The 26,910-nt window shown below is 48.9% G+C and overlaps 1 protein-coding gene across 2 annotated transcripts in view; it reads right to left on the bottom strand.

Annotated features, from left to right (window-relative positions):
• CD82 (CD82 molecule) overlaps nt 1-26,910 on the bottom strand; it is a 48,400-nt gene that overhangs the window by 11,144 nt on the left and 10,346 nt on the right. For both annotated transcript variants that reach the window (XM_069739920.1, XM_069739921.1), the window contains exon 2: nt 3,434-3,518. In XM_069739920.1, the coding sequence (XP_069596021.1) occupies nt 3,434-3,499 (66 nt within the window). In that variant the 5' untranslated portion in view covers nt 3,500-3,518. The remainder of the gene's footprint in view (nt 1-3,433; nt 3,519-26,910) is intronic.

A 26,910-nucleotide genomic window follows, 5' to 3' on the forward strand; every position in this document is an offset into this window, starting at 1 on the left:
TAGAGCTCGCAGAGCATTGTACGGGGTATAATTCAGAAAGTGACACTTCAGGGCCTGAAACAGCGCCCCCCAGCTGTCATTTATAACACTACAAACAGTTCCTTTCGGGGTGGGAGTTATATAGGACCCCTCAGCACCGCTGTACCCCTTATAGGTACCTCTCAGGCAGTAATCACACTCCTCCGGGCCAGGACCGTACAGGCTGAAAAAAAATCGGGAATGCTTCTGTTTACTGACAACAAGCAGCAATCTTTACAAAAATAGAAAGAAAGAAAACGGTGGAAAGATTGCAGAACTCTCTGCAAACTGCAAGTTACCCCAGGACTTTTTGTCCATTCGCACGCCAAAGAGACCGACCTCTGGCTCATCAGCGCCGTGACCGCTTCAGCGCGGTCGTTTTACAGGAATCTCGGCTTACGGCGCCAATGACTGGCGCTCACGGACATGCGGCACAGGAAGGGTTAATGCAGACATTCCCTAAATTCCCAGGATGGGTCCAGCTGTCCTTTAAAGAAGTGCAGTTGGGGGGCAGCGGCTTCACATCCAACAGCGGAGGAGCAGCGGGCCGATCCCGCAGCTGCTCCATGTCCGTGCGTGCGTGCGGAATGTCCAAACAGCTGCAGCGCAGCCGCGCTTAACCCTTCACTGCTCGGCGGTTACAACGGCTCCCGTTCTTATACAGGATGCGACCGTCCAGTTGTTGCAAAACACCGGCCGATACTTTCTGATAGACTTTGGCCTCGATTTATTATTGCGTTTGCAACTCTTTTTTTTCTCTTCTTCTAGTTTTTGGTGTTTTCATATGTGCCCCAAATTCTACTTGGGGGGAGGCAGTGGGGGGGTGGGGGGAGCATTTTCGTTTCCCATTCAGCAACTGCAACTTCGTTGACAGTTTCAAGATCTCTGCTTGTTGTCGGTGGATGGAAGGATTCGTGGTTACATCCAGGTGCATAAAACTCGTACAGAGCCCAAAACGTCAGCGCTGAGGGGGTGAGACGACTCGCTACAATCCCATCAGTCTTCAGGATGATACATTTTACCTGCACTGATACATTGTAGCACATAGGGGGAGAGAAGGACCTATGCAAGCTGAGTGTGCCCACCATTGGCTATGGCGCCCCCTAGGTTTGCCCTGGCACAGCTCATTTCCTGCAGACACACAGGGAGGTGCCACGCACACAGATTATTTCGCAGAGGTTACAGCACAATGTTTAGTAACCGGAAGCCGCAGATCAGGAGCTTTATCTGTTCCTCATTCTGTGCAGACAGATACACGGCTCCATCATCAGAAGGGGAAACGGACGCAGCTTCCGACCCATTCATCCACATCAGCCATCCACACCGCTCACAGGAGGGGCAGAAACGGCTGCTCATCCTGAGCCTGCTGGTGCACCAAGAGAATGCTACAGCTACAGTAAATACTGGGCACAGATCCAACAAGATCTTTATATAAGGAACCTATAGGAGGACGAGGAGGAGATTTCAGGGTCAGGAGAAGTTTTATTAATGAGGAAGGAACTTACAGTCTGTGGGAAAAACTCACTGTAGCAAAGTATCAGCTGTGAAGGGCGATCTTCCTCTATATACTACAGTCATATCTATAGTAATAGGTCTCATGTGCAGAAAGAGCGCCACTCCTGGCCATGGGCAGACTCTGGTATTGCAACTCAGTCCTCATTACTCGGCTACTAGATTAGATACATGTCAGGTACAAAAGTGGCAAATATCTACGATCACCCCAAGTGCCAGCGTGTAACTCACTCTCCCTCGTCCCAAGCGTCAGTGCCGCTCTCCTGCCCCCCAGGGTCTATAGATGTCGGGACAGGTGCCGTGACGGGATGACCTGTATGGCGGGCTCCTCACCAGGTTTGGTCGGACTTGTGTAATGCACAGGACGAAGACCCCAACTTGGAAAAGGAAAACGGAATAAAGAAAACAATAGGAAAGATAAGAGCGGCTCCGATAAGCTGCTGCTAGGAAACACGAGAAGAGAAAAACTATAAGACGGGAACCTCACACGGGGTCAGCCGGCACAGGGACCGGCGGGGTCAGCCGGCACACGGACCGGCGGGGTCAGCCGGCACACGGACCGGCGGGGTCAGCCGGCACACGGACCGGCGGGGTCAGCCGGCACACGGACCGGCGGGGTCAGCCGGCACAGGGACCGGCGGGGTCAGCCGGCACAGGGACCGGCGGGGTCAGCCGGCACAGGGACCTCACACGGGGTCAGCCGGCACACGGACCGGCGGGGTCAGCCGGCACAGCGACCTCACACGGGGTCAGCCGGCACAGGGACCGGCGGGGTCAGCCGGCACAGGGACCTCACACGGGGTCAGCCGGCACAGGGACCGGCGGGGTCAGCCGGCACAGGGACCTCACACGGGGTCAGCCGGCACACGGACCGGCGGGGTCAGCCGGCACAGCGACCTCACACGGGGTCAGCCGGCACAGGGACCGGCGGGGTCAGCCGGCACAGGGACCTCACACGGGGTCAGCCGGCACAGGGACCGGCGGGGTCAGCCGGCACAGGGACCTCACACGGGGTCAGCCGGCACACGGACCGGCGGGGTCAGCCGGCACACGGACCGGCGGGGTCAGCCGGCACACGGACCGGCGGGGTCAGCCGGCACACGGACCGGCGGGGTCAGCCGGCACACGGACCGGCGGGGTCAGCCGGCACAGGGACCGGCGGGGTCAGCCGGCACAGGGACCGGCGGGGTCAGCCGGCACAGGGACCGGCGGGGTCAGCCGGCACAGGGACCTCACACGGGGTCAGCCGGCACACGGACCGGCGGGGTCAGCCGGCACACGGACCGGCGGGGTCAGCCGGCACACGGACCGGCGGGGTCAGCCGGCACACGGACCGGCGGGGTCAGCCGGCACACGGACCGGCGGGGTCAGCCGGCACACGGACCGGCGGGGTCAGCCGGCACACGGACCGGCGGGGTCAGCCGGCACACGGACCGGCGGGGTCAGCCGGCACACGGACCGGCGGGGTCAGCCGGCACACGGACCGGCGGGGTCAGCCGGCACACGGACCGGCGGGGTCAGCCGGCACACGGACCGGCGGGGTCAGCCGGCACACGGACCGGCGGGGTCAGCCGGCACACGGACCGGCGGGGTCAGCCGGCACACGGACCGGCGGGGTCAGCCGGCACACGGACCGGCGGGGTCAGCCGGCACACGGACCGGGGTCACAGGGGCAAAAACACCATTATTATCACACTGCGCTGATAAACATTATAAAGGAGGCTCCCAGAGTGGACAGCGCAGGTGACCGTGTGTTATTGTTCGCTCTCATCAGTCATTTCAGGCTGGGGGGGGCGGTCATTATATTTGTCATCTATCTGCAATCCATCAAGCAGATTCATCCATTTCTGTGAATAACATTAGCAGGAGGTGATTAAGGGTTAATGGCCCCATCGATACTTACAAAGAACAGGAGGTTAAATAAGAACAGGAAGTATTTGATCACTTTCATGCAGCCTCCACTTGCCATTTTCTCTGAGTTTTAGAACCTGGGAAAAGAAAAAAAAGACATCGAAGGGTTAATAACCTTATATTTATATAGCCAAGGGTCATTTTTTGCGGTTCATGAATGTCAGGAAAACAACAACAACTTCAGCTCTGCTATTCCGACCACTGGAGGATCAAGCAGCAAAAAACATCCAAGCTCCGCGGCCAGCCCCAGACAAAGACGTCCCCGGCCAGCCCCATTCCCAGCCGTCCTTGTCCCCAGCCAGCCCCATACCCAGCCGTCCTTGTCCCCAGCCAGCCCCATACCCAGCCATCCTCGTCCCCGGCAAGTCCCATAACCTGCCATCCTCGGCCAGCCGCACACCTATATACCCAGCCATCCTTGTCCCTGGCCAGCCCCATACTCAGCCGTCCTTGTCCCCGGCCAGCACCACCATACCCAGCCGTCCTTGTCCCCGGCCAGCCCCATACCCAGCCGTCCTTGTCCCCAGCCTGCCCCATACCCAGCCGTCCTTGTCCCCGGCCAGCCCCATACCCAGCCATCCTCGTCCCCGGCAAGTCCCATGACCGGCCATCCTCGGCCAGCCTTACACCCATATACCCAGCCATCCTTGTCCCCGGCCAGCCCCATACCCAGCCGTCCTTCTCCCTGGCCAGCCCCACACCCATATACCCAGCCATCCTCGTCCCCGGCAAGTCCCATAACTGGCCATCCTCGGCCAGCCCCACACCCATATACCCAGCCGTCCTTGTCCCCGGCCAGCCCCATACGCAGCCATCCCCGGCCAGCCCCAGACACACACATTTTATCTACACTGACATATTGTAACACCATCAAAAACAGGAAAGTGATTCGAGCCATTTATGGACCTCAGAGGATTTCTTTAAAGTGATAGTACATCATTAATTCCACATCTACGTTTGTTACCACTAATCTCCGGTGAACGCATTAGTTGCGCAGTCGCACCGTCCGTTATTATAGATGGCGGCTCTCTGTCTGCATTACACCGTGCTGAGGGCTTCTATAATGAGCCAGTCCCGATCAAGTAAATAAGTGCACGGGAAAGAGTTAATTCCCTGCCGAGGATCCCAGGCCCATGGCGGTCCTATAATGGGATTATAATACAGGGCCTGTAGTGTCACCTGCCGAACAAGCCCAGACACCCCACGGCCCAGGGAGCGGGCGTCGCTCACTCCACTTTACCTTACGCCCTAATTTAACACCCAGATTTCAACAGTAACAAAAATTGCTTGTTGGATGTAAACAGAACACTGAGCAAACGGGACAATCGCTTACTGGCAATTCCACAAAGTCACAGAAGTAGGCCTGGGAGTTAGTTACCAGCGCTGTGATAACATGGGATACAGGCGGGGGGTCCCTCATCCCTCGAGGATACATGTGGGGGTCCTCCGTCCCTCCAGGATACATTTTGGGGTGGGGGTGGGGGGGTCTCGACATTTACAAGCAGGGACCATTTTGCTGTGATGCTCTGCAGCCTCTCAATCATGACGTCTTCGAGGACTGGCACGATGCAATGATATTCGGAGTCCCACTACCACCCAGGACCCCCGGCCAAGCCTGCGGCTGCTTCTTTGTGTACAGCGCCGCCTAGAGAGAGGACCTGTCCATTGTCATTAGCAGTATTGTGGAGGGCTGCAGACAGGGGAACAATGAGACCTCTGTGTTCCCCAAATACGAGGAGCACTCCTCCTGTCCCCCCTGCACTGGCATTAATGAACGAGCCACGGGGGGCTACCAACAAAGGCTGCACAAGAGCCCAGTCTGGCAGCTGCAGGTCCGCGCTCTCCTTTTATATCTATGGAAATGAACTTCACCGAGGCCTCGTTCCCAGGGGCGCAGACACAAAGCCCAGCATCTACTAAAGGCAAATAATCTGATTGTCAGAGATAAGGGCATACGTACACAGGAAACCACCACTCTACCCCTATAAGGGGACGTCAGGGTCAGAGGTCGCCGCCTGGTTAAACCCTACACTATTCCCAATGTCATGGTAATTTCCGCACTATTATAATTCAGCTCCATTCCAGAGCAGCGATCAATATGGCGGCACTCGCTCATTACCAGCAATCACAAGAAGAATGACTATTTAGGTGGATTGGCACGATACGGCCACAGCTCACCTTAGACGACCCCCAGCGATTATCATGGCCAAGAAGTCCTTGTTCTATTCGTCTTTATTGACTTATTGCGGAAAGTGTCCATAAAACCTTTCCCTGCGAGAATTCATTGCTTTACAGGATTTATTTCCAATAATTCAGCGCCACCCTTGTCTGCAGGTTGTTTGCGGTATTACAGCTCAGCCACATTTACTTTAGTAGAATAGAACACGCCATGGTTTTCTAATCCTGGACATTCACACAAATCCCTTTAATTCAGCGTTCGATAGTTCGGAAACTCTAATGATAAAGATATGCAAAATAATCCAAAACTGCAATTACTGGGAAAAGCTCCTCCTATATGAAATTTATGAATTTCCATCTCTGGCGCTGTTAAATAAAGATGAAAAATAAATAAATTCTGACGTTTAAATCAAACGCTGCCCCCTAGAGACTAAATAATCATTAAAAATCATGGCCAAAAAAGAGCAAATGACCTCAATCTATACAAATCTGAAATTCCTTTATTTCGAAAGAATGAAGGCCAATGTAATCTAGTGTCATACGACTAGTAATGTTTCGGTTGTGTGCGCCCCTTTAAGAATTCACGACCGATAAGACTGCACCCAAGAAATAAAGACTCCATCGAACATTCCTGGGCAGCTCACTCAGCGCTAAACATCTAATAATAAAACCAGAAAACTTCACTTTTCTTGGGCAAATTTACAAAAACGGGAAAAATAAATACTTTGTATCTGCAGATGCCAATTTCTATAAAATCACACATAGCGGAGAGATAATTTTTCAGATCTGCTTCAGAACATTTCGTGCAAAGCTAAAACATAAAAAAAAAAAAAGTTTCTCTCCAAACTTTAGAAGAAAAAGGTTTCTCTCCAAACTTTAGAAGAAAAAGGTTTCTCTCCAAACTTTAGAAGAAAAAGGTTTCTCTCCAAACTTTAGAAGAAAAAGGTTTCTCTCCAAACTTTAGAAGAAAAAGGTTTCTCTCCAAACTTTAGAAGAAAAAGTTTCTCTCCAAACTTTAGAAGAAAAAGTTTCTCTCCAAACTTTAGAAGAAAAAGGTTCTCTCCAAACTTTAGAAGAAAAAGGTTCTCTCCAAACTTTAGAAGAAAAAGGTTCTCTCCAAACTTTAGAAGAAAAAGGTTCTCTCCAAACTTTAGAAGAAAAAGGTTCTCTCCAAACTTTAGAAGAAAAAGGTTCTCTCCAAACTTTAGAAGAAAAAGGTTCTCTCCAAACTTTAGAAGAAAAAGTTTCTCTCCAAACTTTAGAAGAAAAAGGTTCTCTCCAAACTTTAGAAAGAAAAAAGGTTCTCTCCAAACTTTAGAAAGAAAAAAGTTTCTCTCCAAACTTTAGAAAGAAAAAAGTTTCTCTCCAAACTTTTAAAAGTTTGGAAAGACACTTTTTAGACTCCTGAAAGGTCACCTAATTATCTCCCATGGCCTTCAGTTTTTCCAGACAGAACTGTTGCATGTCCCTTTAACAACCATTGATCGCATCACGGGCATTATGTCCCATGTGTGGCCCCAAAAAATCCATCTGTGGTTTACTGGCAGAAGTCACTGGATAAAGGAGTCAGTTCTTGTCTTACGATTTGTGCAAGAGCCCCCTATAGTCAAAGCAGGGCCCCCTATAAAAGCTTAGAGACGACTAAAAATCAACAGAAGCTTCGGTGCGGGTACTTTTGGCAGAACTAGCGTTTTTCAGACAAATTGCACCTATAAAAAGTTCCTGGTACAAACTCCATCGATCTTATTGCACTTTGAGGAGTTTATAAAGTTACTATTTACAGGGCCACACACACCTTTAGATGAACGACGAGATGACATTACAGCTTGTCTCAATGCAATGTGAAAGCTCAGCTAAGCTTTGGATGGAATGTCCAGAGACAAACTTGCTGACTGTTTCCACTTAGAACCCACCGACCTGCCTGATCAATGCTGTCTAGTTATCCGCATTAAATATGATCCATAGATATGTCAGTCCGCCCTAGAGCGAGCACATAAGACCCCGGCTCACTTCTCGTCCTGTGGCAATCAATGATGGAGGATGTAGTCTAAGGATTATACCACTGTGGTCTCCCGCAAGTTATGAGACCGGGGTCAAAACTAAACACAAGAACATGAGGCCGGAATCCATGCCACAACTTCCCTAAAGAACTCGTGCCCCTCAAAAACTAATTCCAAAAATGAAACATTCACGTTCCTGTTCCTTTAAAATGACTGCTGCCAGAGGGCTGACAGCGCTAGATGGCGGTGGACGGTTATTAGCATGCAGATAAATATTTACCATCCTCCATAGAAAACACATGGTCAGGCAGCGAGTGCCAACACGACTGCTGCGTCTGTGTACGAAGGGATGTAGAACTGGGGGTCCGGAGCAGAGACGAGGGGAACGAGGCCAAGGTGTGAACAGACGCAGCATTGTGGAGAGACCCTGAACACCGAGCGTTTCATGGCCCCCGTAAGGGCCCTTTAAGAAAATAAAGTGCAACGAACGGACAATAATTGACTATAAAAGGGTTAACCATGACACTATAAATAAAAAAGAAATAAACTATGGCCTGCTTGCTGACAGTTTCCACATGGGACAAGATCTAAAATTAAGTGTAAACAACAACAAAGGTAGTAAAACTGGAGTATTGGGCTGTGCTGACGAATTAAGTCTATGGATCAATACAAGAGTAATTTAATTTCCCTTATTATCTATGACTATTCCAAATGAACAGGAATGGACCCACCTATGGTTTAGCCACAGACAGTGCAAGCGATGCAGGGGCAAAATGTGAAAATATAAATATATATATATATATATACACTAGATGTTGGCCCGATTCAAACGCATCGGGTATTCCAGAATATATATATATGTATGTATGTATGTATGTATGTATGTATGTATGTATGTATGTATGTATGTACAGTTAGGGCCAGAAATATTTGGACAGTGACATTTTCGCGAGTTGGGCTCTGCATGCCACCACATTGGATTTGAAATGAAACCTCTACAACAGAATTCAAGTGCAGATTGTAACGTTTAATTTGAAGGGTTGAACAAAAATATCTGATAGAAAATGTAGGAATTGTACACATTTCTTTACAAACACTCCACATTTTAGGAGGTCAAAAGTAATTGGACAAATAAACATAACCCAAACAAAATATTTTTATTTTCAATATTTTGTTGCAAATCCTTTGGAGGCAATCACTGCCTTAAGTCTGGAACCCATGGACATCACCAAACGCTGGGTTTCCTCCTTCTTAATGCTTTGCCAGGCCTTTACAGCCGCAGCCTTCAGGTCTTGCTTGTTTGTGGGTCTTTCCGTCTTAAGTCTGGATTTGAGCAAGTGAAATGCATGCTCAATTGGGTTTAGATCTGGAGATTGACTTGGCCATTGCAGAATGTGCCACTTTTTGGCACTCATGAACTCCTGGGTAGCTTTGGCTGTATGCTTGGGGTCATGGTCCATCTGTACTATGAAGCGCCGTCCAATCAACTTTGCAGCATTTGGCTGAATCTGGGCTGAAAGTATATCCCGGTACACTTCAGAATTCATCCGGCTACTCTTGTCTGCTCTTATGTCATCAATAAACACAAGTGACCCAGTGCCATTGAAAGCCATGCATGCCCATGCCATCACGTTGCCTCCACCATGTTTTACAGAGGATGTGGTGTGCCTTGGATCATGTGCCGTTCCCTTTCTTCTCAAAACTTTTTTCTTCCCATCATTCTGGTACAGGTTGATCTTTGTCTCATCTGTCCATAGAATACTTTTCCAGAACTGAGCTGGCTTCTTGAGGTGTTTTTCTGTCTATTTTTGTTATTGATGAATGGTTTGCATCTAGATGTGAACCCTTTGTATTTACTGTCATGGAGTCTTCTCTTTACTGTTGACTTAGAGACAGATACACCTACTTCACTGAGAGTGTTCTGGACTTCAGTTGATGTTGTGAACGGGTTCTTCTTCCCCCAATTAAGTATGCGGCGATCATCCACCACTGTTGTCATCCGTGGACGCCCAGGCCTTTTTGAGTTCCCAAGCTCACCAGTCAATTCCTTTTTTCTCAGAATGTACCCAACTGTTGATTTTGCTACTCCAAGCATGTCTGCTATCTCTCTGATGGATTTTTTCTTTTTTTTCAGCCTCAGGATGTTCTGCTTCACCTCAATTGAGAGTTCCTTTGACCGCATGTTGTCTGCTCACAGCAACAGCTTCCAAATGCAAAACCACACACCTGGAATCCACCCCTGACCTTTTAACTACTTCATTGATTACAGGTTAACGAGGGAGACGCCTTCAGAGTTAATTGCAGCCTTTAGAGTCCACTGTCCAATTACTTTTGGTCCCTTGAAAAAGAGGACGCTATGCATTACAGAGCTATGATTCCTAAACCCTTTCTCCGATTTGGATGTGGAAACTATCATATTGCAGCTGGGAGTGTGCACTTTCAGCCCATATTATATATATATAATTGTATTTCTGAACATGTTTTTGTAAACAGCTAAAATAACAAAACTTGTGTCACTGTCCAAATATTTCTGGCCCTAACTGTATGTTGCGCTGTCAGTGGTGTTTAAATCCCGCACTAATATCGCTGATTGGCTGATATCCGAGACAGACAGACAATTAGACCCTTAAGGTACCGTCACACATAACGATTTCTTTAACGATATTGTTGCTTTTTGTGACAGAGCCGCGCTTAGTAACCCGATATTTACCCTGGTTACAATTGTAAATGTAAAAAAAAAAAAAAAAACCACTACATACTCACATTCCAGTGTCTGTCACGTCCCCCGGCGTCAGCTTCCCGCACTGACTGAGCGCCGGCCGTAAAGCACAGCGGTGACGTCACCGCTGTGCTCTGCTTTACGGCTGGCGCTCACAGTCAGTGCGGGAAGCTGACGCCGGGGGACGTGACAGACACTGGAATGTGAGTATGTACTGTTTTTTTTGGTAAATCGTTTAGTGTAACGGTACCTTTAGACAACACAATGGCGGCACTTGACAGCAGTGGAGGACAATGATTATTCCAGAATTCCTGGCGGCCTCGACCAATCAGCGACGCGGGATTTCCAGTACAGACAGACAAACCCTTAGACAAATATATATATATATATATATATATATATATATATATATATATATATATATATATATATATATATATATATATATATCCCTTAGGTGCCACAAATATTAAAGAAGCACTCCTCCTCCTCCTAACAAAATGCTTATCCTTTTAATATATTGCAGGCATCACATGATATAGCACTGTGTACTTACAATTGCTCTTTTTGCCTTTCTACCAAGTAAATTTTTCTCTGCTCTATGTAGAAACAGGTGGTTTCTAGTCCCTGCAGAAATCATTCCCCTCTTCACCTCACGACTCAGCTTCTCCATCTGCCCTCCTGCCAGGGACTGTTGCAGTGATTATGACTCCTACAGGGAAAATTGACCTCCTGTTTGTCCATAGAGCTTAGAAGGATTCATCTCATTAGTATTAATGACGTGATCTCATAGACCTAATGGAAAAGAGAATATATAATATGATGACTGCAATATATTGAGAGGATAAAAACAAATGAGGAGAATGGAGGGAGGAGGAGAATGGAGGGAGGAGGAGAATGGAGGGAGGAGGAGAATGGAGGGAGGAGGAGAATGGAGGGAGGAGGAGAATGGAGGGAGGAGGAGAATGGAGGGAGGAGAATGGAGGGAGGAGGAGAATGGAGGGAGGAGGAGAATGGAGGGAGGAGGAGAATGGAGGGAGGAGGAGAATGGAGGGAGGAGGAGAATGGAGGGAGGAGGAGAATGGAGGGAGGAGGAGAATGGAGGGAGGAGGAGAATGGAGGGAGGAGGAGAATGGAGGGAGGAGGAGAATGGAGGGAGGAGGAGAATGGAGGGAGGAGGAGAATGGAGGGAGGAGGAGAATGGAGGGAGGAGGAGAATGGAGGGAGGAGGAGAATGGAGGGAAGAGGAGAATGGAGGGAAGAGGAGAATGGAAGAGGAGAATGGAAGAGGGAGGAGGAGAATGGAAGAGGAGAATGGAAGAGGGAGGAGGAAGAGGAGGGAGAATGGAAGAGGAGAATGGAGGGAAAAAGGAGGAGGTAGGAGGAGAATGGAAGAGGGAGGAGGAGAATGGAAGAGGAGGAGAATGGAAGAGGAGAATGGAGGAGGGAGTGGAGGAGGGAGAAGGAAAATGGAGGAAGGAGAATGAGGGAGGAGAATGGAGGAGAATGGAGGAGGGTGCAGGATTGCTTCTGTAATATGCACGCCACTCGTCAACTCAATCTGCTCCAATTTGCAATGATTAAATTCTCAAATTTCACAACTTCCACAGTTCTTATAAATGAGCCTTTAGATTGTTGGGAAATAAAACAAATAAGTCAAAGATTTTTCTTACTTTGAATTACTGGAAAAAAAAGTGCAGATCTGTGCTGACTAATATGACAAGTGGGCCTATAGGGGGCGCCAGTAGGCACTCATCACTTAGAGGGGATTGCCCAGGATTAGAAAAAGGACTCCCCTTCCCCTGAGGAACAGAGACTCTGCCGCTATCAAGTCTTATATGACTGCTCTGCCGTGTGTAAAGCACTCCGGCTGCAATATCAGACGCGGCCTATAGACAAGGGAGGCGCCATTTCTGTAATAACTCCTGGTCTCATACAACCACTTTAAAAGGACGTTTTAATATGTAAACCTACAAGCGGATCCTTTCTCTTTGCCCACACAGAAGGGAAGGATGGAAACCTGCTGTAACAGCAGAGGGTCCGGGGGGGACTTCCTATAGTTAGGGTCAGTCCAGGTGGTGGTGTAATCACATTGCCAATCAGCTCTTCAAAGAACAGCAAAAGAAGTTCAGAAATTGAATAGTCCGGCAGAAAACACAACCCCCATCCGCTACTGGTATGCATCTTTAATTTGAAGGATTTGCCTCATATTCGATAGACCATATTTGCTAAATGGGTCCCCTGACAAATTGACCGGACCGCTAACAATCAGCCATATGCTGAGAAACACTGTCACAAATGCTCGGTTCTCCCACAGCACCCCCACAGGAGAAATGCGGTATTACACGTCCTAAAGAAAATCGGTGTCCTGTGTGTAACCTGTGCGGGGGCCGAGTCCTCCAGAGCAGGATAGGACGGAGATCACGTTACACAAGCAGAGAAACCACCTGGAAATCTACCTGGCACACAGACGTCTCCAGGTCTTGGCAGGTTTTATTGTAGGGCATTGATCCAGCATGCGATCCGCCCCATGTCCTAATAACGATGGAAATGCCCGAGAAGTGTGAATTACAGAACACTTCCCATGCCCGGAATGGCAGCAGACGCATGCTTCTTATAACAAGCGGACTAGGACAACCGATGCCCACCACAGACATGTACATGCCCACATTGGACTGGTCACCACCCCAAACATGCCCGTCGTAGGAAATATACAATTCTGGGGGTTTTATTAAAAGGCGGTGTTATGAATATTCTGTGTTCAGCTTCATTCACACGACCAATTTTTGCATACTAATGATGTGTCACTTTGTACCTGTGATAGACTATGGGGTCTGCCGATAATCTATGGGGTCCATGACCATCGGTCAGATCAAATTCAGCAATGCAAGTATGAAAAAAATCTGACAACATTTGAATGATATCGAAGGCTGGTATAATATTAAGTAAATAGGGCAGCACACTGCAGCGCCAAAACATGCAAACTTGAAAACACGAAACCTGAACTGCATTACTGCACTAGAAATATGAAAAATGAGAGCTTTTAGCGCATAAAAATGGCCATATTTATGTGTACCTCGTAGCCACTTTACGGCATCTCTCTTATACGAGGTCCTACGCTTGACCTACCTCGCTGAGAATAAACGTCTCCATCTGAACGGGTACATGTGAAACCTCTTCTTGGACTCAAATTCTCTCTGTCTGTGGAGGGGTATTGGACCTACTATAATTAAAACATAATTATAGCGAGGTAGGTCAAGCGTAGGACCTCGTATAAGAGAGATGCCGTAAAGTGGCTACGAGGTACACATAAATATGGCCATTTTTATGCGCTAAAAGCTCTCATTTTTCATATTTCTAGTGCAGTAATGCAGTTCAGGTTTCGTGTTTTCAAGTTTGCATGTTTTGGCGCTGCAGTGTGCTGCCTTATTTACTTAACTATATACGAGTTGGCGACTCTGGGTTCAGCACCTGTTCACACTCAGTCTATGTTTGGATGTGCAGGTCAGGTTTTTGAAATGGTTTAATATTCATTGACAGTCAGGAAAAAAAAATGCCCGTCCAGCCCCCAAGTAACAAGCCCGTCCATCCCCCAAGCAACGCGCCCGTCCAGCACCCAAGTAATAAGCCCGTCCATCCCCCAAGCAACGTGCCAGTCCAGCCCCCAAGTAATAAGCCCGTCCAGCACCCAAGCAACGTGCCAGTCCAGCCCCCAAGCAACGCTCCCGTCCAGCCCCCAAGTAATAAGCCCGTCCAGCACCCAAGCAACGTGCCAGTCCAGCCCCCAAGCAACGCATCCATCGAGCACCCAAGTAACAAGCCCGTCCATCCCCCAAGCAATGCGCCCGTCCAGCACCCAAGTAATAAGCCCGTCCAGCACCCAAGCAACGCTCCCGTCCAGCCCCCCAAGCAACGCTCCCGTCCAACCCAGCCCCAAGCAGCGCTCACGTCCAGTCCAGCCCCCAAGCAGCGTTCCCGTCCTGTCCAGCCCCAAAGCAGCGCTTTTGTCCTGTCCAGCCCCCAAGCAGCGTTCCCGTCCTGTCCAGCCCCCAAGCAGCGCTCCCGCCCTGTCCAGCCCCCAAGCAGCGTTCCCGTCCTGTCCAGCCCCCAAGCAGCGCTCCCGTCCTGTCCAGCCCCCAAGCAGCGCTCCCGCCCAGCCCCCAAGCAACGCTCCCGCCCAGCCCAGGCCCCAAGCAATGCTCCCGTCCAGCCCCCAAGCAGCGCTCCCGCCCAGCTCCCAAGCAACGCTCCCGCCCAGCCCCCAAGCAACGCTCCCGCCCAGCCCAGGCCCCAAGCAACGCTCCCGCCCAGCCCAGGCCCCAAGCAGCGCTCCCGTCCAGCCCCCAAGCAGCGCTCCCGTCCAGCCCCCAAGCAGCGCTCCCGTCCAGCCCCCAAGCAGCGCTCCCGTCCAGCCCCCAAGCAGCGCTCCCGTCCAGCCCCCAAGCAGCGCTCCCGTCCAGCCCCCAAGCAGCGCTCCCGTCCAGCCCCCAAGCAGCGCTCCCGTCCAGCCCCCAAGCAGCGCTCCCGTCCAGCCCCCAAGCAGCGCTCCCGTCCAGCCCCCAAGCAGCGCTCCCGTCCAGCCCCCAAGCAGCGCTCCCGTCCAGCCCCCAAGCAGCGCTCCCGTCCAGCCCCCAAGCAGCGATCCCATCCAGCCCCCAAGCAGCGATCCCATCCAGCCCGAAAGCAGCGATCCCTCATAAAAATGTATGAATAAAGTGATTGGGATTTACCACTCTGATAAGGGAAATGGTAAGTCCCTATAAAGCATCTCATTTTTCATATTTCTAGTGCAGTAATGCAGTTCAGGTTTCGTGTTTTCAAGTTTGCATGTTTTGGCGCTGCAGTGTGCTGCCTTATTTACTTAACTATATACGAGTTGGCGACTCTGGGTTCAGCACCTGTTCACACTCAGTCTATGTTTGGATGTGCAGGTCAGGTTTTTGAAATGGTTTAATATTCATTGACAGTCAGGAAAAAAAAATGCCCGTCCAGCCCCCAAGTAACAAGCCCGTCCATCCCCCAAGCAACGCGCCCGTCCAGCACCCAAGTAATAAGCCCGTCCATCCCCCAAGCAACGTGCCAGTCCAGCCCCCAAGTAATAAGCCCGTCCAGCACCCAAGCAACGTGCCAGTCCAGCCCCCAAGCAACGCTCCCGTCCAGCCCCCAAGTAATAAGCCCGTCCAGCACCCAAGCAACGTGCCAGTCCAGCCCCCAAGCAACGCATCCATCGAGCACCCAAGTAACAAGCCCGTCCATCCCCCAAGCAATGCGCCCGTCCAGCACCCAAGTAATAAGCCCGTCCAGCACCCAAGCAACGCTCCCGTCCAGCCCCCCAAGCAACGCTCCCGTCCAACCCAGCCCCAAGCAGCGCTCACGTCCAGTCCAGCCCCCAAGCAGCGTTCCCGTCCTGTCCAGCCCCAAAGCAGCGCTTTTGTCCTGTCCAGCCCCCAAGCAGCGTTCCCGTCCTGTCCAGCCCCCAAGCAGCGCTCCCGCCCTGTCCAGCCCCCAAGCAGCGTTCCCGTCCTGTCCAGCCCCCAAGCAGCGCTCCCGTCCTGTCCAGCCCCCAAGCAGCGCTCCCGCCCAGCCCCCAAGCAACGCTCCCGCCCAGCCCAGGCCCCAAGCAATGCTCCCGTCCAGCCCCCAAGCAGCGCTCCCGCCCAGCTCCCAAGCAACGCTCCCGCCCAGCCCCCAAGCAACGCTCCCGCCCAGCCCAGGCCCCAAGCAACGCTCCCGCCCAGCCCAGGCCCCAAGCAGCGCTCCCGTCCAGCCCCCAAGCAGCGCTCCCGTCCAGCCCCCAAGCAGCGCTCCCGTCCAGCCCCCAAGCAGCGCTCCCGTCCAGCCCCCAAGCAGCGCTCCCGTCCAGCCCCCAAGCAGCGCTCCCGTCCAGCCCCCAAGCAGCGCTCCCGTCCAGCCCCCAAGCAGCGCTCCCGTCCAGCCCCCAAGCAGCGCTCCCGTCCAGCCCCCAAGCAGCGCTCCCGTCCAGCCCCCAAGCAGCGCTCCCGTCCAGCCCCCAAGCAGCGATCCCATCCAGCCCCCAAGCAGCGATCCCATCCAGCCCGAAAGCAGCGATCCCTCATAAAAATGTATGAATAAAGTGATTGGGATTTACCACTCTGATAAGGGAAATGGTAAGTCCCTATAAAGCATTAAACTGCCAGCACGGATCGGTTAGTGGCAGAGTATTTACAGACTTGGCTGCAACAGGAAAAACAGAGGAACGGAACAATGTAGCGTTTAGGAAAATATGCTCCAGAATTGTTATTTCATGGGGAATATGGGGACAGATGTCTGAGAATGACGGATCCCCTTAAGGAGCACCCACGTAATTCTTTACAAAAGGGATTATCAAGGATTTTTTTCCCCATGCACCAAGTGATATTTCAGGTCATCACCGTTCAAATGAGCTGCAATACCAGACCTGACCCACCGACAATAGTGGCGCTCTAATACAGGGTAAAAGAAGAGATGCATTTCCCTAACCCTGAGCACAACTCCATGTCACAGGTGCTCATCTATGGTTCTATGACTCATCTTTGCCTTTAATTCCAGCACAATTTAAAGCTTCATTGCTCCAAATATTTGACCTGTTCCTTACTCTGCAATTACCGTGGCTTTGCTCTGACAGCGCAGCTTATAATTATCGGCTCCGTGTTTTCGTACATCTGAGACTTTTCTAAAACATTTAAAAATAAATATTTAAACTTCTTTATTTTCAAAATCAAATTCATTGTTCTAGAATGTGACTTATGGAACGTCCGGCACCTCCTGATAACGATACATTGTATTATTGCTTAAAGGGCAATTCCACAGACTGTGCTTTCCTATACTTCGCCACACACCTGGATGCTCCGAGCAAACTCGGAATATTTGCTGCACAGAAACGTGGAGTAAAATCGTGGCTCACAGTGGTGGTCAATGCAGGGCTGCTCAGATCTGGATCCAGCGAGCATGGTGGAGGACAGTCCCCTGCTCTTCGGTCCTCCGACAGCCATTGTCTACCCCTAAACCCCCTTTTTATCTTCACCCTTCCCGCTCCTCCCCCATTCTGGAACTCTGGTTCCCATGCAAATCCTTGAGTGGGGGAAGGAAAGCAAGAAAAAAGGAAATCCATTCCCACACTGCGAATTCAATGATGATGCACAACAGTGTCAGCCTAGCATTGCTGGAGGACAATAGTAGCAAACCCTCAGCTGTGAGAAAAGCTAGTTCTGTATCCACTGTAAAGAACGGCATTATTTACACACAATGAGATATTGTAGCAATAAGTATTGGAAAGTTAGAGAAGTTTTTGTTTCCAGATATAGTGAAGGATTTCGGGACCATTAGTGTTGGATCGATGGTAGAAGCCTAGAGGCCATAAGACCTGGAGGACCGTGCCGCGGGGGCACAGGGGCAGCGGCCAGGAGCACAATTTTATTTGAGAACTTTCAAAACTAAAAAAAAAAATAATATAGAAAGTAGCAGAGGTGTCACCAACGCTGAAAATCCAGAGAAGCTACAGTGGCTTGCGAAAGTATTGCCATTTTTTGCGTTTTGCTGCGTCACAATCCGGAGAGTCATTGTTTGTTTTTTGAGGGTTTGCATCAGTCCATGTGAAGAACATGTCTACAACTGTGAACATTTGGTTTTATTTTTTATTGTGAAGCAAACAACAAATATGACAAAATAAGGGAAATTGTGAGTGTGCATAACTACGGTATTTACGCTCCTAAAGTCAGTACTTTGTAGAGCCTCCTTTTGCAGCAATTACAGCTGCACGTCGCTGTGGATAAGTCTCTGAGTTTTCCACTGGGATTTTTGCCCGTTCCTCAATGCAAAACTGCTCCAGCTGCTTCATGTTAGATGGTTTCCTCTGGACAACAGGAATCTTCAATTCTGACCACAGATTCTCAATTGGATTCAGGTCCGGGCTCTGACTCGGCCACTCCAAAACATTTCCACTTTTCCACTAAAACCACTCAAGCGTTGCTTTAGCAGTATGCTGTAGGTCATTGTCTTGTTGGAAGATGACCCTCCGTCCCAGTCTGAAATCGCTGACAGACTGAAATAGGTTTTCCTGAATAATATCCCTGTTATATTTCACCCCATCCATCTTCCCCTTGACTAGGACCATTTTCCCTGTCCCTGCTGCCAATAAACAACCCCACAGCATGATGCTGCCACCACCAGGTTTCACTGTGGGGATAGTGTTCTTGGGACGATGATGAGCAGTGTTTGTTTGGCACCAAGCATAGAATTTACCTTTGTGGCCAAGAAGTTCAAATTTGGTTTCATCTGACCACAACAGCACCTTCCTCCATACATTTGGGGAGTCTCCCAAATGTCTTTTGGCAAACTCAAAATGAGCCTCGCAATTCGTGTAAGTAAAAGCTTTTTTCTGACCACTTTTCCATAAAGGCCACCTTTATGTAGCGTATGGCTTATTGTGGTCATATGGACAGATACTGCAGTCTCTGCTTGGAAACTTTGCAGCTTCTTCAGTGTTACCTTTGTTCTCTGTGCTGGAACACCAGAGATTGGCATTTTTTATATAACCCAACTCTGACTTGTACTTCTCAACAACTTTGGCCCTTACTTGTTTGGAGATCTCCCTGGGCTTCACGGTGGTGTTTGGAGATCTCCCTGGGCTTCACGGTGGTGTTTGGAGATCTCCCTGGGCTTCACGGTGGTGTTTGGAGATCTCCCTGGGCTTCACGGTGGTGTTTGGAGATCTCCCTGGGCCTCACGGTGGTGTTTGGAGATCTCCCTGGGCCTCACGGTGGTGTTTGGAGATCTCCCTGGGCCTCACGGTGGTGTTTGGAGATCTCCCTGGGCCTCACGGTGGTGTTTGGAGATCTCCCTGGGCCTCACGGTGGTGTTTGGAGATCTCCCTGGGCTTCACGGCGGTGTTTGGAGATCTCCCTGGGCTTTACGGTGGTGTTTGGAGATCTCCCTGGGCTTTACGGTGGTGTTTGGAGATCTCCCTGAGCTTCACGGTGGTGTTTGGAGATCTCCCTGGTCTTCGCGGCGGTGTTTGGAGATCTCCCTGGTCTTCACGGCGGTGTTCGGAGATCTCCCTGGTCTTCACGGCGGTGTTTGGAGATCTCCCTGGGCTTTACGGTGGTGTTTGGAGATCTCCCTGGGCTTTACGGTGGTGTTTGGAGATCTCCCTGGTCTTCACGGTGGTGTTATGTAATCAAATAGTTAAAAAGTCAGGAGGGGTGAATAATTTTGCAAGCCCCTGTACATGCCCGCGTCTTATGGCCGCGTGCCCCTAACTCAGAGCGATCCTGTTGTAGAGCCGGAGGCTATAGGAGCCACCAACGTGGCTTTGTTTTGCTTTAATGGTGCACTTGTAGCGCAGTTTTCAGGGTATTTACGACCCATTACTCCGGGATTAGACGGTGCAATACTCGCCTTGCCAGCGCCACCGACGACCCACTACTGCCGCTTGGAAACTGTTTCGATATGACCTCTCTCACCTTTGTAGCAGAATAGTGGAAAGAAGAAAGTTTCAGACTTTCTATAAACCCGATCAGAAGCGGCCGCGCCCGACCACTGCAGCTGTAACATCGACTATCAGCTCGCAGAGCGATTAATGCATCGGCTCAGAAACGGAAAATCTCTTCTAAACTGAGACCTTAATATTCGATAAATTATGCATCTGATGTACAGCGAGCGCCGGAGACGTGCTGGGAAGTGGAGCGCAATCGTCCTAAAGTGATAGCCGGGAATATTGTGGCCGCTGCAGCTCACACAGCTTTTCTAGGGTCCTGAACAGTAAATCTGACAATACATAAAACAGTCATTGTAATAACCGGGCCTGCCACGTCCACAAGCCACGGACCGGAGAACCTGTCACACTGCAGAAATATGTAAGTATTCTTATGTGGCGTTAACGCCGCCGTTCTCCTGAATCCGGTGATGTTTTTCTTTTGGTCCTGCTCCTCTCCGTTCCTGAGATATGGCCCAATCTTCCCTATATATAAATCTAGTATTGTTAGCCAAGTGGGCGTGTTCTCCAGCGCTTCTCTGTGTTTATGCTTGAGGTCCATACCCACTTGACTAAGAAGATTTATAAGCAGGGAATAAAGGGCCGTATCTCAGGAACGGAGAGCAGCAGGAACACAAGAAAAACTACGCCGGATTCAGGAGAACAGCGGCAATTACTCAACCTAAAAAAAACAAAGAAATAATAATACATATTTTTAGCACCCGATAGTTGCTTATATAGAGGTGACCCATGTCCCCATCCCAAACATTAAACTGAAAATTAGCCCGGACTTCATCCTTCATTTTTTAAATAGCTGATAACATAGAACAAAAGCTCAATATGTAAAGAAGTTACGGAAAGAAACCTGTATTCTTGGTTGTACTAGAAAAGGACCTCATAGAATTAACACTTCAACTCCCTAGAGATAAACATATTGTCCATCTGCGGTAGGAAGTGTTTACATATAATTATCATTCTAACGATAAATTTAGATGTTAAGTAACACACCCTGACCGAGGTATTCGGCGCTGGCATAGTGCCTCCTCGGCAGCGGTAACAATGTGGAAGGGCACGGCATGAGCAATACAAGGCGGCGTCCATTAATAGGAATCGGATCACAACAAAGTCAGATTTACCCTAAACATTCCAGGAGTGAACTACAACTCCCATCTTCTAGGGGGATCAAGCATCGTTTCCCTTATCGTCCAATGAGGTCTCCGACTACACAGTTCCGAAATAGAAGCTGATCCATTTACAGGAGTCTCCTGGAACCTCATAGAAATCAGTATTTCCACCAGTCCAGAGAATTCTAAGAATAATGAACTTATTATAAAAGGTCTCTGCTTCCTGATAGTGAAAGAAAAAACACCCAGAGGCTGAAAGCCGAAATATCAAATGTAAACAAAATGTATCAATCACCAGAGGACATTGGATACATTGTAGCAAACGATTAGGATGTCACCTGCCAACCAGATCACTATAGCTATGCCCCCGGCACCCACCAACCAGATCACAATAGCCATGCCCCCGGCACCCGCCAACCAGATCACTATAGCTACATCCCCCCCCCCCCCCCCCGCGCTCACCAACCAGATCACCATAGCTATGCCCCCCGGCACCTGCCAACCAGATCACCATAGCTATGCCCCCCGGCACCTGCCAACCAGATCACCATAGCTATGCCCCCCGGCACCTGCCAACCAGATCACCATAGCTATGCCCCTGTTGGTCGCCAACCAGATCACCATAGCTATGCCCTAACATTGACCAAATCCGCAGTGAAGCAGGAAGATTCAGGTCCATTACTAGATGGGCAGCAGTCCTTTACAATGGTTTCCTTTACTGTTTGTTTTTTAAAAAGTCACAAAGTGGGAACATTCGCCCTAATACACCATTATTTAAAACTCTCCCCTCTCCAATCTGTCCTGAATGCTGCAGCCAGGATCATATTCCTCACCAACCGTTACACCAATGCCTCTACCCTGTGCCAGTCATTACACTGGCTACCCATCCACTCCAGAATCCAGTACAAAACTACTACCCTCATCCACAAAGCACTCCATGGCTCAGCACCACCCTACATCTCCTCCCTGGTATCAGTCTACCACCCTACCCGTGCCCTCCGCTCCGCTAATGACCTCAGGTTAGCATCCTCAATAATCAGAACCTCCCACTCCCGTCTCCAAGACTTTACACGTGCTGCGCCGATTCTTTGGAATGCACTACCTAGGTTAATACGATTAATCCCCAATCCCCACAGTTTTAAGCGTGTCCTAAAAACTCATTTGTTCAGACTGGCCTACCGCCTCAATGCATTAACCTAACGATCCCTGTGTGGCCTATTTATAATAAAAAAAAAAAAAAAGGTTCCTCGCATCATGTTCTCATACACTTTATGCAGTTAATAGCCCTCTGTGTCTGTACTGCTACATACTTAGGCAGGTAACTGGTTCATGCAGCTTTACATGAACACCTGAGCCTTACACTATGGCCGGTCCGAATAACTAAAGCAATTGTTACCATCCACCTCTCGTGTCTCCCCTTTTCCCCATAGTTTGTAGCTTGCGAGCAGCAGGGTCCTCATTCCTCCTGGTATCTGTATTGAACTATATTTCTGTTATGCTGTAATGTCTATTGTCTGTACAAGTCCCCTCTAGAATTTGTAAAGCGCTGCGGAATATGTTGGCGCTATATAAATAAAAATTATTATTATTATTATTATTGCCCAATAACTGCATTTAGCGTCTTCTACAGCCGACAACTCTTTTCCCCCTAATTAATCTGGAACACACCTGGAGGGGTCTCAAACTGGAATGTGTAGCGTTTTACAGAAGACACCTGGTGTAAAAGATTTTGTCCGCACCCTTCTTCTCACTCATCGGTTCCTGGCTTCAGTTTTTTATGGAATATGAATCTGGATTCCCATCCTATCTGCAGGATGGAAAACAGGACCAGAGGGTCAGCCAAAGCCAGCAGAGGGTCCGCAAGTGGGGGGGGGGACATTCCGATATCTCTTCACTATCTTTCCCTTTTAATGTGCCTGATGTTATATTGTATCTGTCCAAGAAAAACAGCATTTCCGCACTGTTTTCTATGGGGCCAAATTCTGATCCACCGTCATTGGCCGCTATCCTCATCTTACATGTATACAGGGGGATTTCTTGTTAAATCAAAAGTTGAAAACACGGGAAAGGACAACATTTAAAAGGAACCTAAAAAAAACAATCAGTTTAGCCTCCAGAACAGATTTTTGAATAATGGTGGACAAAAGAGGAGTCAATGTTTGCATAAGAAGGAGCTGTATGTTACTCCATTCCCCAATACTCTCCTATTGTTCACATCTGCCCTGTGTGATCAGAGGATCTGCAGGATCCTACACCTGCTGCGCCAAACACCAGGGCTGCAGAAATGCAAAATCAGAGCTCAGAAGAACAAAAGGAGGAGAATCTCTACACAATGGAAACCAGGTAATGTCAATTTAGGTTCAAAGGTTTCTCAGAGGAAGGAAGGACAGTGCAACAAGTTCTCCAAGAACAAGACAAGTCATTCTGGTTGTCACTGTCATCTCAAAGATGACACATTGGAAAATATTATATCACCAAGTAACAAAACAAACCAAATAATAAATATATTTTCAGTATCTGCAGTACTAACAGTGTATCACCTTACCCATCCTGTACTGATCCCGAGTCACATCCTGTATTATGCCCCAGAGCTGCACTCACTATTCTGCTGGTGCAGTCACTGTCCATACATTACATTACTGATCCTGAGTCACATCCTGTATTATACTCCAGAGCTGCACTCACTATTCTGCTGGTGCAGTCACTGTGTACATACATTACATTACTGATCCTGAGTTACATCCTGTATTATACTCCAGAGCTGCACTCACTATTCTACTGGTGCAGTCACTGTGTACATACATTACATTACTGATCCTGAGTTACATCCTGTATTATACTCCAGAGCTGCACTCACTATTCTGCTGGTGCAGTCACTGTGTCCATACATTACATTACTGATCCTGAGTTACATCCTGTATTATACCCCAGAGCTGCACTCACTATTCTGCTGGTGCAGTCACTGTGTACATACATTACATTACTGATCCTGAGTTACATCCTGTATTATACTCCAGAGCTGCACTCACTATTCTACTGGTGCAGTCACTGTGTACATACATTACATTACTGATCCTGAGTTACATCCTGTATTATACCCCAGAGCTGCACTCACTATTCTGCTGGTGCAGTCACTGTGTACATACATTACATTACTGATCCTGAGTTACATCCTGTATTATACTCCAGAGCTGCACTCACTATTCTACTGGTGCAGTCACTGTGTACATACATTACATTACTGATCCTGAGTTACATCCTGTATTATACTCCAGAGCTGCACTCACTATTCTGCTGGTGCAGTCACTGTGTACATACATTACATTACTGATCCTGAGTTACATCCTGTATTATACTCCAGAGCTGCACTCACTATTCTACTGGTGCAGTCACTGTGTACATACATTACATTACTGATCCTGAGTTACATCCTGTATTATACTCCAGAGCTGCACTCACTATTCTGCTGGTGCAGTCACTGTGTCCATACATTACATTACTGATCCTGAGTTACATCCTGTATTATACCCCAGAGCTGCACTCACTATTCTGCTGGTGCAGTCACTGTGTACATACATTACATTACTAATCCTGAGTTACATCCTACATTATACCCCAGAGCTGCACTCACTATTCTGCTGGTGCAGTCACTGTGTACATACATTACATTACTAATCCTGAGTTACATCCTGTATTATACCCCAGAGCTGCACTCACTATTCTGCTGGTGCAGTCACTGTGTCCATACATTACATTACTGATCCTGAGTTACCTCCTGCATTATACCCCAGAGCTGCACTCACTATTCTGCTGGTGCAGTCACTGTGTACATACATTACATTACTGATCCTGAGTTACCTCCTGCATTATACCCCAGAGCTGCACTCACTATTCTGCTGGTGCAGTCACTGTGTACATACATTACATTACTGATCCTGAGTTACATCCTGTATTATACCCCAGAGCTGCACTCACTATTCTGCTGGTGCAGTCACTGTGTACATACATTACAGATCCTGAGTTACATCCTGTATTATACTCCAGAGCTGCACTCACTATTCTGCTGGTGCAGTCACTGTGTACATACATTACATTACTGATCCTGAGTTACATCCTGTATTATACCCCAGAGCTGCACTCACTATTCTGCTGTTGCAGTCACTGTGTACATACATTACATTACTGATCCTGAGTTACATCCTGTATTATACCCCAGAGCTGCACTCACTATTCTGCTGGTGCAGTCACTGTGTACATACATTACATTACTGATCCTGAGTTACATCCTGTATTATACTCCAGAGCTGCACTCACTATTCTGCTGGTGCAGTCACTGTGTCCATACATTACATTACTGATCCTGAGTTACATCCTGTATTATACCCCAGAGCTGCACTCACTATTCTGCTGGTGCAGTCACTGTGTACATACATTACATTTACTGATGCGGAGTTACCTCCTGTATTATATTTCAGACAATGTATCAGGTTGGGCAGGCAGTAGAACTGTAGGAGTTCAGCTCTGAAGCTGCATGTCACACTTCATTTATACCCTAATCCCACCTTCTGCGGCTTCATTGTGTATAAACGCTGGTGGAAGCTGCGGAGAATCATTCCGCACTGGATAATGGCGTTATGTGACTTTAGTCCAGCAGTTGGAAAGAAGGTTGTTGTCGCTTACAGGAAGCATCCAGTGGTTTTGTTTGCAGCTCTAGATGTGACTGGAGTAGAATGTTACATTTTTTATCGTTTTCCATTCCCATGATAGGACACAGCTCTGTGCCGACACTCGTGTCACAATGCAGAGTCACCAGAACCATTTCCTCTTGCAGATGCTGATGATGTAACATATAATCCTTTTACTGTAAGGATGACAAGATGCCCGGGGACAGCGAGGTGCGCCTGAGCGAGGCGGCGACGTTCCTGCGCAAGGTGAGAGCAGGGGGCCGAGACCGCCCGACAAACCGCTGCAACAATCAGACTTTACATGACAAGTGTCTCCCCAGGTGTAAATCTACGAGCGGCGATCACTGCTGGAAAATCACTGATTTACGGATCACACTTTGGAATCTTACTGGTCTCAGACCGGTAACTCTTATTACCTGTAAACGCCGCCGCTCTCCTGAATCCGGAGAGGTTTGCCATTTTGTCCTCTCTTCTCTATATAGAAAGCGATTTGCATTTTTATTAAATGTCACCTTTTTTATTTCCTGATATTCTGTAACATTTTGGGGGCTTAATTCAATTAGAATGACACATGTGCTTCGTAAATTGTGGAAAAATTCACAACTTGTTCTCCACTATAATGTTGATGTTCCGCACCTGCCCAGACTGGGACGAGGTCTGCGACCGTCCACCATGGCCACCGCCTTCTGCTGTGCTCCACGTTGTGTTTTCCAAGTTGCCCGGTGTCTCTTACATCAGGCAAACACAGAAAATAAACTTTAAAAATGGCGCAGAAACAGCTCTGCAGATTCAGTCACATCTGTAGGGGGGCCGCTCTGTTTCAGCAATAGGTGGGGGTCTCAGAACCATCCCCACAAATCCCACTGATCAGCGGATTGGAGGAATCGTCCCAATGTAATACTAATACAATAATCTATATATATAATTGTCTAAGGGTCACTTCCGTCTGTCTGTTCTGGTTGTTCGCTCGCTGATTGGTCTCGGCAGCTGCCTGTCATGGGTGCCGCGACCAATCAGCGACGGGCACAGTCTGATTAGTCCCTCCCCTACTCCCCTGCACTCACTGCCCGGCGCCTGCTCCATAATCCCCTCCACTCACCGCTCACACAGGGTTAATGGCAGCGGTAACGGCCCACGGTGTAACGCACTCCATTACCGCTGCTATTAACCCTGTGTGTCCCCAACTATTTACTATTGACGCTGCCTATGCAACATCAATAGTAAAAATAAAACAAAAACCTGCTATACTCGCCCTCCGCCACCTTTCTCGCTCCTCGCCACGCTCCCGGGA

This window comes from Ranitomeya imitator, chromosome 9 (assembly GCF_032444005.1).
Source record: "Ranitomeya imitator isolate aRanImi1 chromosome 9, aRanImi1.pri, whole genome shotgun sequence".
In the NCBI taxonomy this organism is placed as follows: domain Eukaryota; kingdom Metazoa; phylum Chordata; class Amphibia; order Anura; family Dendrobatidae; genus Ranitomeya; species Ranitomeya imitator.